Below are 12888 nucleotides of genomic sequence, written 5' to 3'. Positions count from 1 at the left end.
GGACGGTACAATCCTGGATTGCTTTAGGATGCCTGTCCTCGAGATCACCTTATTACCTGAACCGCCATTGACGGGTTACAGACAATGCGCTTGAAGTTCGCGCATGGACGTTTGATTGGCTACATCTGGTGTCGTTCGTCTATCCGGTTTCGGCATTCGAGGATGATGTGACGGGCCGTCTGTCTTCCGCCGCCGCATTAGCACTCGTCGGTGTCGGCCACATTGATGTCTTGGAAACATCCATGTAGACTAATCTTGCCTGTGCGCTTCTGTGTGATAGCGGAACTGATCGCTCTGTGTGTCTCGATATGTGAGCTCAGTGACGACTTTCCTGGTCGTACCCCGAGCTTGTAGAGGTCCCTGTCGTGCCTGGACTTACCTCATGACGCCTCTTACTCGTCTTTCATTTCTTGGCGGATGATGGTTTTTGTGGTTGCCGTGAGTGTCCTCAAGTGTTCCGGCTCCGGCAGTAGTGCAGCGTAAGCATCGCGTTGGGGCTGAAGCCGGCGGCTTCCTTGGCTGCTCAGTCTGCCATTTCGTTGCCTGGCACACCGACATACGCCGGGATCCAGCATAATTGAACCTCAAACCTCGGCTACGGGCCTATTTATGCATGCATCGCCTCGATAAGGATTTATTGACCTGGCGGGCACTTAGGGCGCTGTAGCGCTTAAATAGCGGCTTGGTTGTCGGTAGATATAGTGCATTGCTGGGGCCATTAGCCGATTTGTTTAAGTCGAAAATCATTTGCAGCGTCAATACTAGCCCTTTGAGTTTTGCAGCGTACACCGTGGAGGATGTGGATGTGCCCATGTGCCCTAAGCGATTCGAGCCGTTGCGCCCATGGTGGTTTAATTTATTACCGCCGCTGTGCCGACGTGGCCGTTGGTAGCGCTTCCGTCGGTGTAGATGGCGACGTGCTCCTTGATTGCGTCGTTGGCGGACTCATTGACGCAGACAATGGTGGAGTCCACCGTGGTAGGATTACGTGTGGCAGGCGTCTCTTGATTCTATCGAGCTGCACGTCGTGTTTGCGTTCCAACATGCCCGAGAATTGATCCAGGGAATTCCGCGCGTTGCGTTCTGGACTAAGTCCCAAACCGGGAGTCCCAGACACTGGGTCCCTTTGACGGCAACACAACAACTGCCGATCGATCTGGAGTTATTGTCTCGGCGGCGGCTCTGGTCGCTGTTACTATCATGCTGGCCGGGAGCGGATTTGACTAGCTGACAGTATACTATTGTTTGTTCCGGCCGGGCACGATTGATGTACCTCACCCCGAAGCGACCGAGCAGACCCCAAGACCATGCCGAGTGCCCCCGCACCGAGATTTGGTTACCAGTTGATCACTCGGATACGGATTCAACAACTTCGTCAGCTATTTCATTATCATCGTTGACTAAAACTTCTGCTACCTGATCATCGTACTAGACGGTTTGTACCGCAAGCATAGGCCGGCACTCAGTCCATGTGGTAATAAAGTAGTACTCAATAGTCAGCGCCTCTCATGTACATATATCCATGCCACTCTATAGTTGCGCCTTCAATTCCCGTTGGTGGTCCAGGAAGCTTGAAACAGTGTCCTCCATGCTCCTCCACTGGATACCTAACAACTCGGTAGCCCGATTGACGTCCACCTTTGATGCCTCGTCAAATGGTCCCTTCAACTGTATGTTAAGTTCCGGGTATTTTCTCCCCACAAACTCGATCACACGTTCCCACTTCCACCCAGAAGACTCTGGGGCGCTGAGTAGAAACTCTTGCACAGCAGACTGCCCATTGAAGTCCAAATCGAGGGCTCTCAAGTGGGCCAAAGCAACGTCCCGAACATCGACAGACACCATAGGAACGATAGGCTTCTCGGAGTGGAGCGACTCCCAGAGCATACCGTTGGTGCCGTCGATACCATCTGCAGAGGTCTGCGTGAGGTTGCGACCGAAGACAAACGATGGGTGGATTGTTACAACTGTGAAGTTCGGCTGGTTTTTCGGCACCCACTCAAGAACAGAGCGGTGAGCGAGGACCTTGGAGGCTTGGTATTTCAACCCTGCGCTCGCGAAAGGGTCGTCGGGGAAATCCATGTCGGGGTCGATGGGGATGGATGGATTAGACCCCTCTGTACAAAGGCGTTAGTGAGGAGCGTCAAAGAAGTGTGATAAAGCTTTGGGGGAATAAAGAAAGGAATTGCTTGCCTTTGGTGCTGTAGTTTCCTGTGACCCAAATGTCCAGAGGGAGCAGGGCAAGTATCGAAGAGGTGATGACAATGCGCTTGATCGTGGGTACCGCCTTTGCCGCATCTAGAAGCGCAATAGTGCCCTGCTCTGCTGGAGCAAGGTAGTCTGTCTTGAAGTCCGATCCTGTCCCGGGCATTGGCGAGGCGATATGGAAGACGTATTCAACGCCCTGGAGTGCTTCGGTGAAAGACTCCGACTTGGTCAAGTCTGGGACGACAACAAAGTCAAGTTTCGCCTTGTACTCTGAAAAAATTTCTTTGAGGCCGCTAATCTGAGACTCTTTGCGCACGCTCAAGCGGACATGGTAGCCTGCTTCAAGTGCTTGGGACGCGGCATGGCAGCCGATGAAGCCTGTTGCACCAGTGATGAAGATGAGGGATTGAGACATGATGGAAAGTTAGATTATGGCGTTTGGGGTTTTACTTGTTGAGTGACACAGATGGAGATGATCAGAGTCATCCGAAATACAACAAACATGATGCCTTTTATATTTAATTATGTCTCTGACGTGTTCGAGAAGGTTTTTGCGTGGTATTCCAGTCGCACCGTAAACCTCGGGCTCATCGTGTAATTTAGGTGTGTTTTGCCGTGCATTTGTCATGCAGCAACTACAAATCTTAATCGGCCTTGTTATGTCATTTTGAGTTGACCAATGGAAGAAGATTGTCGTCGCAACTCAGATGAGGGGACTTGAGTTGTGGTAAGCATTTTCTGAATAGTAATCCCATGGCCGGAGCTCTTACGCTTACAAAACAGCACGTATTGCGTGGACCGTGGTGATTAATCATCATCCTTGTCGTACGTTCTTATGGCAATCAAGTAGTGTGAGATGATAGCTCATGCTGGTCAAGTATTTAACATTCAGTCACCATTCACATCTTCTAACCTCAGATCTCATAACTTTAAATCCTTAAAATCCTACATTCTTAAGATCTTATTTTACAATCCCATATCTCTGCATTCCGACATAAAAACAAATAACCAAGGGACAATTAGGAAAAGGAAGAAGACGCCCGCGAAAATGCCCCTTTGGCTGGTGTACCACCCCGATGGCACGTTTGAGGACGATGCCAGCAAAGAAGCCCTTTCCACCGACATCACAAAAATCTACACCAGTATTGGCTTGCCTGCCTTCTATGTCGTCGTCAACTTCATCAAAATGCCTGGGAACACCATGTGGATTGGCGGCAAGAAGCTGAAGAAGGAGAAACCATTCATCCGCATCTCGATTGACCACGTCGCTGTCAAACTCCCCGATGAAGATAAAGCCTACAGAGAGTTATCAGAGGGCGTGGATGCAACCCTGAAGCCGCATGTCGCCGACAAAGGTTACGACTGGGAGTTCCATATCGACGAGACAGAAAAGCGTCTTTGGAGGATCAATGGCCTCGTTGGACCGCCATTTGGGAGTGAGGTTGAGAAGATGTGGGCAAGAGAAAACAGGCCAATTCCATGGGAGAATCAGTAGTAAGATCTTTTAGCTGGACAGGTTTTGATTGTCTGGTCTTCGTCAGCGAGCCCGGGGAATCATTGATCCATCTTTTAGGAAATTAGCTTGGTAGAATGATTAAAAAATGGACAAGGAAATACTCAAAGGTTCCCATGGAGGCTAGAGGCAACACACCTAAAGTATTGAATCTCTCGTTGAGACATCTTAACAAAAGACCACCAGGCGTAACTTGTGAAAACCAAGAACAGTTTAATTTTCTTCCAGTGTGAAGCGCATTGGTGATGTCTTAATCGATATTTTACCAGAAGAAGAAGAATGCAAGTGAGAGCACAGTGGCTGCTTGGTCTATTGGCATTTCAAGTGTGAGTATTCTTCGGCGCGACAAAGGTGAGAGTACTTAATTAAAGACACCAGCTGACTGAGTTACGGAAAAGATTACGGGAATCAGAGATCGTCGGATAATCCAACGCAATGTAGTTTGCGGTGGTCTATGTCAGCTTAGAGCGCCTCGATGAATGACTAGATCATGTAGCCTGGTTCATGGCCCGGAGCTGTCATATCACTAACAATGAACTGCATTTTTGGGCCAATCAAAGCTGCAGCGGTATTATGCTTGTGACATATCTCCCATAAGCTGTGCTGCATGCCAAGGGCTCACACAAGGCTGCAGGCAGAGCTGATAGCACTGAAATACTCCATTACCCCTCAATCTCTCCGTTTTTCTTTTCTTTTTTTCTGTCTTTCTCCGTTTTACAAATAGGTTTGACGCAGCCTAAATGACTCGTGTCTTGTTATCTCTCGACTGCCATATTACTTACCCGTTTGGGGTTTAGATGGCTTTAGACGTCCTCTCGAGAATAGCCAACTACGATGTCTGATCCTCTAAAATACACCATTGGCTGGATCTGCGCCATCAGCACAGAATACGTGGCTGCTCAGTGTTTCCTTGACGAAGAACATCAGCCACCCAGCAAAGTCGCACCTCACGATAGCAACGAATACAGCCTTGGTCGAATAGGCGCGCACAATGTCGTCATCGCTGTTCTGCCAGATGGCGAATACGGTCTGAGTTCAGCGGCAGTAGTTTCTCTAAACTTGCTGCACAGTTTTCCGAATGTCAGAGCTGGCTTGATGGTGGGAATTGGAGGCGGTGCACCAAGCGCTATGCACGATATCCGACTTGGAGATGTCGTAGTCAGCTCTCCCCACGACGGTTATGGCGGCGTCTTTCAATACGATTTTGGTAAAACAATACAAAATCGAACTTTCCAAGAGACAAGGTTCCTTAATCAGCCCCCGCCAGCACTCAGGGCAGCCGTTGCCGGTCTTAAAGCTGATTTCGAAAGAAAAGGTAACGGTATCGAGCAAACCGTGGCCACTGCTTTGGCAGCCAATCTGCCACGGATAAGAAAGAAGTATGGCCGTCCAAGTCCTGATACGGACATACTCTACCGCAGCCATGTCGTCTTTGATCCGAGCAAGCCCATTACAGATTCAGGACCGAACACGGTCGTTTTGCGTCTGGAGCGTGACGAAGATGACGACAACCCCGAAGTTCATTACGGTTTAATTGCATCTGCAAATAATCTCATGAAAGATGCGAATGTGCGGGATAAGCTTGCGGCGGATAAAGGGGTGCTGTGTTTCGAGATGGAGGCTGCGGGTCTGATGAATCACTTCCCGTGCTTGGTTGTGAGGGGTATCTGCGACTATTCCGACTCTCACAAAAACAAAGTCTGGCAAGGATATGCTGCTATGACTGCTGCCGCATATGCCAAGGCGATCATATGTCGTGTTCAACAGGCAAAGCTTGAGGAAGGGGATAGACTGGGAAACCTTGTTTCTATAAGTAAGCAAGTCTCATCATAGCTCGCGGCTGATTTAGAGTCTCTAACGTTCTTAGCCCAGGCAATTAATCAAGACACATCTTATACTAGACAACACGTTGATTGGGACACCATCAACATGCTGTCTATTGCTGAGGGTGCTATATACGATGAATACCGCAATCAAAACGAACCAACATGTCTTGAAGGCACCAGAGTAGCCCTCCTTCAGCACATTGAACTCTGGGCGAAGGACTCCAGCGATCGGCGTATTTACTGGCTGAACGGCAAAGCCGGCACAGGAAAATCAACAATATCTCGTACAATTGCTGAGACCTTCGACGACATGAAAATCCTCGGAGCAACTTTCTTTTTCAAGAGAGGCGAGGGCGAGCGCAGCAGAGCTGGCTTGTTCTTTAGCACGATTGCACGACAGCTAGCAGAGCATCGTCGCGAGCTATTGTCGCACATTTTAGATGCAATCAAAGAAACGGTCCTCATTTCCTCCAAGAGCATGAGGAAGCAGTTCGAAAAGCTCCTTCTCGGACCGCTTAACAAAGCCAAGCCTGACTTAGGCAGTCGACCCACGTGCATCATAGTGGTTGATGCACTGGACGAATGTGTAGGCCTAACCGATGTTAGAAGTCTTGTCTCAATGCTTTCCGAGCTTGCAGACTCCGAGTTTTCAGGGCTCAAAGTTTTTATTACTAGCCGCCCGGAAACTGATATAGAATTCGCATTCCACCCTATCGGCGAAAAGTACCGCGAAATCATTCTGCAAGAAGTTACCCAAGATGTCGTCAATCAAGACCTGGAACTCTTTCTCACTCATGAACTTTCTAGAATTGGACATGACTGGAACCTGGTATGCGATAACGAGGCCCTTCTTGAAAAAGTAGCCCCGGATTGGCCGGGGAAGACGAATATCACGAGACTCGTACAAATGGCTACCCCTCTTTTTATTTTCGCTGCAACCATATGTCGTTTTCTTCAAGACGATGAGCTGAGAAGCCCTCAAGAGCAACTTGACGACTTCATGCTGCAAGAAAACGCTTTCGGCAACGACTCTACCGAGAAACTCGTCGCGACGTACCTTCCAGTGTTAGCAAAGTTTGAGCGTTACAACACCAAGAACGCAGATGGCAACAAAGCTCTAGAAAGATTCCAATACGTGGTGGGGATTCTCGTCCTACTCGAAGAACCATTGTCCGTCTCTTCAATACAGGCTCTGTTCAACGTCGACAAGAAATACATCGTTTCTACTCTCAGGCCTCTAAGATCAGTGCTTGACATACCTTCGAGCACAGACTCCCCGGTTCGCCTTTTTCACCAATCTTTCCGTGATTTCTTACTCGACTCAGCACCAAGGCCGTTCTTGATCAATCCGGAAGCAAGGCATCTGAAGATCTCGTACGATTGCCTGGACCTTCTTACGAACGAGGACAGACTGCAACTGCGCAAGAACATGTGTCACCTTCGCCCCGGAGACTCACGTTCAAGCATTGGCAAGCAAGTCGTAGATTCGTGCTTACCCCCATCATTGCAATATGCTTGTATTCACTGGTCTTCTCATCTTATTCAATCGAAAGTCCGTCTAAAAGATGATGACAATACGCATCGATTCCTTCAGACGCATCTTCTTCATTGGCTTGAGGTACTAAGTATCTTGGGAGAAGTGACAAGGGCACTTGAAATTCCTGACCAGTTGAAAAGGCTGGTAGACGTAAGACTGCAACATCCTAGATGTAGACTTTCACTCGCTGACGGACAAAAGGACCTCAATGGAAAGAAACTGTTGCACTTTTTAGAAGACGCACAACTATTCATCAATCATAACATTGCTTCTTTTGCTCAAACGCCACTCCAACTTTACATATCGGCGCTTGCATTTTCGCCCACAGAAAGTATCGTTCGAAAAACATACATAGACAAAATTCCGCACTTCATCACGTCTTACCCATCTACCGAGTCTCATTGGACTCCTTGGATGCGTTCATTTCAGATCAACCCCGATAACCAACTGCAGTCGGAGGTAGATAGTTTTGCTTTATCTCCTAACGGTTTGCAATTTGCAAGCACAGTAAACACTAAGGAACGATTTGAAATTTCACTGAGGTCGGTTTCCACTGGCGACCGGCTGCTGCGCATTTTGCTCGACAGTTATTGGCGGCTGCGTTTAGATCAGAGAAATCGTGTGGTTGTGTCACTTGTTTTTTCAGAGGATTCAGCAATGTTGGTTTCAGGAACCTACTCCGATATTCTTGTGAATAGAACGGACACAGGCGCAGTGTTACTCCGAATCAATTTCAGAAGTAACCGTCTTACCAACCTAGATGTGTCAAAGAACTCTGAGATGATCGTTTCGGCACACTCAACCGGCAAAGCCATGTTGTGGTCTATGTCCACTGGCAAGCAACTTCGCATATTTTCACGCAAAAAAACCCGGCCTGCAGTTCTGAGCAACTGCTGTTCTTCTTTCTTGCATGGAGATGAGCTGGTGGCAACCTCTTTTGGACGAGATATTTACATATGGAGCACGAAAACAGGAGAATGTTCGTACTCGATTAGGAACGAAGTCTCTATCATTTCTTTGAAGACGCCTACTGGATCGAGCAATTTCGTTGCTGTGAAAGACGCACAGGGAGTTATCAAGACACACAATCTTCGTACAGGTCAATGCTGTTCTGTCTTTCAGGAAAGCCGAACTGGAAAGGGTCAAATCGCCATCTCTCACGATGCAAAGTTCATAGCATCTGGCTTTCCTGCAGCAGGCACCACAGAATCTGGAGGCAACGACGAGGCAATATCGATTTGGTCTCTAGAAACAGGCAAGGTCTATCGGTCTGTGAAGTATCCTTTCTTGCGGGGCCATGAACCCACTCTGTCCTTCTCAAGGGACGGGAGGTTACTATTCGTTGCAGACAAGGGTTATGTCCGTATCGGATTAATGTCCATGATCCACCAAGCTGCCAAGCATGAAGGAGTCTTCCAGCCAGAGGTCCAATCAACCAACGCATCCGAATGCTTGATTGGTCCCTCTTGTGTAGACGAACGACTGATATCCCGTCACACAGATGGGAAGACGAAGTTATGGTCGTTGGAGTCTGGTCACGTCGACAAGATTGTAGATACAAGCTCGTCCAAGGTCATATTTTCGCCAGATCTGAGATCCATGTTGATCTCCATTGACCCCAGCAGCTATCGTATTTGGTCACTGAACCCCCCCGAACAGGTCCTGGACATCAAATTCTTAAACGCCGTACTCGACGAAGAGTTTTTGGCAGCTTTCTCACCAAACTCGCAATTTGTTGCCATAGGGTCTGCTCGCGAATTTCGTCTCATGACCGTTCAAGGGCGGCTCATATATCAACATGTTTGGAACCGACCTTCGTTGAAATGTTCTTTGCCGGATGCGCCTATAGCCTTATCCGACGACGGCAAAATTGTCGCATTCCTTGAAGCAGGATACACCAAGTTTCAAACCGAGGACGGACTGCGTACCACCACCAACGACTTATGGAGGCTCAAAGCTCTGTCAACTGACGAGGGAAACCTTATTGCGACTTACAAGCTTCCACTTGGGTCTGTGTCCTTCAAGTCGAAGGCCAAATTATTAGCCATTTCGCCTGATTCGCAGTGGATAGCCTTCGCGTCGGATTTCTTCGGCCTAAGCATTTGGTCACTTGCATCCCACATGCGGCGTGACTTGATTAAATCTTCAGTTCAGCCGGTGGTGGCGACATGGCAGGCAATAGCATTTTCGCACGATTCAACGAAACTTGCGCTGGCAACCAATCACGAAACAGTACTGATATGGTCAGTTGAGACTGGCCAGTACTTATGTATAAGAAACGTCGGGTACATTCACGATATTTCTTTTTCTGATAACGACGCGTTTCTGAAGACATCGTTTGGAGACATCAACACCCAGGGCTTGATTCCGTTAAGTTGGACCGAATTACTGAAAAGGAATTTTAGAACTGCGAATTTTCCCACGATGGTTTCAAGGACTCCTCGTTGGCATGGCTATGGCATTGACCCTTCAGGACGTTGGATAACTTGGCACGGGATCAACGTTGTGTTTCTGCCTGTGCATCTTAGCCCTAACCTGGGGATAATTGACAAGAAGGCACGTCATGCAGCGGTGGGAAAGTTTTCTGTCACGTGGATAAGTGACACAGGCAGACTGTTTACCCTGTGCTTCTCTCGATTCATACCGCCATTTAGCCTAGATGACCCCATGGATAGATGATCAAGTACAATTTTGGTTCCAATTGCTTTTCAGGTCGTGATAGCACTATGAATAGCTGAATTAATCCTAATTTCTCTTTCAGTATGAACCTATATAGTTCCCCGGGTAAGTCTGTGTCAGTGCTGTGCAAAGTCCAGAGTGGTGTATGGACTCTGAGGGTTTCAACACGTGAATAGAAAATATATTTTCAGGTTTGATGGTATCCCCGAGAACATAGACTAACATGTCTTGGACGAATTTACGAGATGGTATCACAAAACACAAACAAACAGCAGCTCGCCTGCAACATCAGGCTACGTCCCTACCCAGGAGCCTCGCAACCTCACTTCTTGTCCGTACTTGCCGTCGTCTCCGAGTCCACCGCCCCCGGGATCTTGCCCTCCATAACCCCGTCCGGCCCGGGCTGGAACTCCTCCTTGGCCACGGGCGGGCCGTGGAAGTTCTTCCTCGCATAGGCAAAATACCACGTGATGGCGATGAAGGCGAAGCCCGCAAAGACCACCGAGGCGTAGTTCATGGTCGAGGCGTCGACGGGCAGGCTGACGGGCATGCAGAAGATGATGACGGAGAAGCAGATCCACAAGATGCAAATGGAGTTGATGGCAGTGCCGAACTTGCCGAGCGGGTAGGGCGAGTTGGCGACGGCGCGGCGGCGCTGGAGCAGGTTCACCAGCACGGGCACGCCGTAGCTCGTCGACAGGCAGATGGTGGCGACGCCGGTGAAGGAGTTGAAGGCGGCGCTGGAGCCGAAGTAGATGCAGCCCAGGATGCAGTCGACGGCCGTCGACAGGCCCAGGGCCCAGAGGGGCATGTCGAGCTTGGGGTTCACGCGGGCCCAGAGCTTGTACCCGGGGATGGCGCCGTCGCGGGCAAAGGCGTAGGTGCACCGCGACGCGGCGGTGAGGGCGCCGATGCCGGCGAACATCAGGATGCCGAGGAGCAGGAAGAGCAGGCCGAAGCCGCCGGCGGCGGAGCCGGTGACGATCTTGAAGAGCAGGCCGATGGGCTGGGAGTTGGCGACGCCGAGGAGCAGCTGGACGTCGGGCAGGACGAAGAGGATGGGAATGAGGTAGATGACGCCGGTGACGCCGGCGGCGGCAACGGAAAGGACGATGGCGCGGGGGACCTCGCGTTCGGGGTTCTGGACCTCCTCGCACATGGAGGCGACCATGCCGTAGCCGGTGAGGGTGTAGGCGGCTGGGATGGTGTTAGTTGCGGTGTTCGTCTGATGGTGGAGGGGGGAGCGAAGCTTCGGGTGTACATACCTTGGAGGAGGCCGATGAAGAAGGACCAGCCAGAGGGCCAGCCGCTGCCAGAGGCGTCGTAGTGGGTGAAGACGAACTCGGCGGACCGCTTGGTCGGCGCCATGACGAGGATGGTGACCATGATGATGAGGACCGAAGCACCGGTCCAGTAGATGCAGACCTGCATCGTCAATACGGGCAATTCTAAGATGTTTCACGAACTCTGCAAACTCACCTTGTTGATCAGGTCCAAGTATTTCGATCCAAAAGCGTTCACCGAGGCGCACACAAGCATAACGGCCCAGAAGCACAACACGGTCTGCCACTGGTTGGCGACAAAGTCTTCGTTGAAGATGCTGATGGCGCTCAGAATCAACTGCGCGCCGCTAAAGTTGATGCTGAGCGTCACGGTCCAGTTGCCCACGAGCGTCAGCCACCCGTCGACGAAGCTGACGAGCGGCGCCCAGCCGGCGGGCGCCAGCATGGCGGACCAGTAGTACACGCCGCCGGCGGTGGGGTAGACGGCGCAGATCTCGGCGAGGGAGGCGGCGATGCAGAGCGAGATGAGGGAGACGAGGACCCAGCCCCAGAGGACGGTGACGGCCTGGCCGTTGGTCAGGGTGATGTACATGGTCGTGCTGAGGCCGAAGGGCACGGCCATGATGGCGAAGGAGAGGCCGAGGATGGACATCATGGAGAGGTTACGCGGGAGTTCGGCCTTGTAGCCGAGCCGGGCGAGGGCCTGGTCGGCGGAGACGCGGGGAGGGCTTCCTCCATGGTTGCGACGAGGTCTGGCCGGTGGATCGAGTGTCGTGTGTCGTTGTGTAGTTGCCGACGTCGTGAGTTCTATATGCTCGAGTTGCAGCGACTCAATTGATCGGGAACGTCGACGGGGGTCTCGTGGGAGGAAAAAAGCCTTTAATCGTGCGTGGCGCAAAGGCTGGAATTGGCTCGATGCTTGGTGACGTCGCAATGCGTCTTGTTCTAGACGGTCAGACGGACGTCCTTTTTCTTCGTGCGGGAGGGGGGGTCAGAGACGAAGAGTAAGTATTAAAAGAGAGTAACTCTGTAAGAAAAGTAAAAAAGAACCGCGACTTGGAGAAGCGCGTGCGGTAGCCAGGCGAGTGGGGGGACTAGGCCATTCTTTAGTAGCTCAGCTCATCGAACCTAACCACACACGTAGAGGCGAGAGAACTGCCAGACTACACTAGACGTTGGCGTCCCGGGGGGCCAGGCCAGGTTCGAGCTAGTCTATCCGGCAGTGGTATCGAGTCACACACATTCAAATGACACAGAAAGCGCGGCTACGCCAATGCAACACGGACGAGATCGGGGTTGGTGCCGGGGTCGACGACCGGGATGGATGCATGGCAAGGGTGCTGTTGGATAGGACACCAAGAACCGAGGAAACAAGGGGCTTCTCTGGGAAGAGAGAGAGAGAGCGAGAAAAACGGCCCAAAGACGAGAGCCAGATACGCTAATCTCTTCCCAGACGACTCGTCGAATCCGCTTCCTCCCCCACGCCCCGCAGGGACCTGACGGAAGTGAGGAGAGAAAGTGGAAACTGGCCGAGATGTTGATGCGTCGGGCTTGGATTAGTGGAGAAACGGTCCTGGGTCAGGTCAGTTATCCGTCATTCTCTGGATGGACAGCTACTCTGGGCTCTGGTTTTCTTGTAACCGGTCGACCGCGTTTGGACTCTCTGCTTTCCAATGTCTACGGTGTATCCAACGGTCGACCCTACAGCCCGGACATTACTACGCATCGTCTTCCTGACCCTCTGTGATGATCGCCCTTTATCTATGGAGCCGCTCTAGAGTTAGAAGACCAAGTGGAAACTTGTGGACTTGTGGAGGACGGGGGTTGTCTTGGGCAAGCCAG

General features: G+C 50.9%; 3 protein-coding genes across 3 annotated transcripts; 1 reads left to right on the top strand and 2 right to left on the bottom strand.

Moving 5' to 3' along the window:
• Positions 1-1530: 1530 nt before the first annotated feature.
• ColSpa_06321 (ketoreductase azaE) lies at positions 1531-2082 on the bottom strand (the record flags this gene model as incomplete). Its single annotated transcript, XM_049272533.1, has 1 exon — positions 1531-2082. One exon carries the CDS (start codon positions 2080-2082, stop codon positions 1531-1533), a length of 552 nt encoding a protein of 183 aa, XP_049128490.1.
• Positions 2083-2143: 61 nt separating this feature from the next.
• Positions 2144-2623, bottom strand: ColSpa_06320 (putative uncharacterized protein YbcY; the record flags this gene model as incomplete). Its single annotated transcript, XM_049272532.1, has 1 exon — positions 2144-2623. The coding sequence occupies one exon, from the start codon at positions 2621-2623 to the stop codon at positions 2144-2146; it is 480 nt and encodes a 159-aa protein (XP_049128489.1).
• A 633-nt stretch (positions 2624-3256) lies between these two features.
• ColSpa_06319 (uncharacterized protein) lies at positions 3257-3703 on the top strand (the record flags this gene model as incomplete). The annotated part of the gene is made up of 1 exon (XM_049272531.1): positions 3257-3703. The coding sequence occupies one exon, from the start codon at positions 3257-3259 to the stop codon at positions 3701-3703; it is 447 nt and encodes a 148-aa protein (XP_049128488.1).
• Between the last annotated feature and the right edge of the window lie 9185 nt (positions 3704-12888).

Source organism: Colletotrichum spaethianum, assembly GCF_022836535.1.
Source record: "Colletotrichum spaethianum MAFF 239500 DNA, contig15, whole genome shotgun sequence".
Taxonomy (NCBI): domain Eukaryota; kingdom Fungi; phylum Ascomycota; class Sordariomycetes; order Glomerellales; family Glomerellaceae; genus Colletotrichum; species Colletotrichum spaethianum.
The sequence above is the reverse complement of the archived record's forward strand: the minus strand, read 5'-3'. Positions and strand labels throughout refer to the sequence as shown.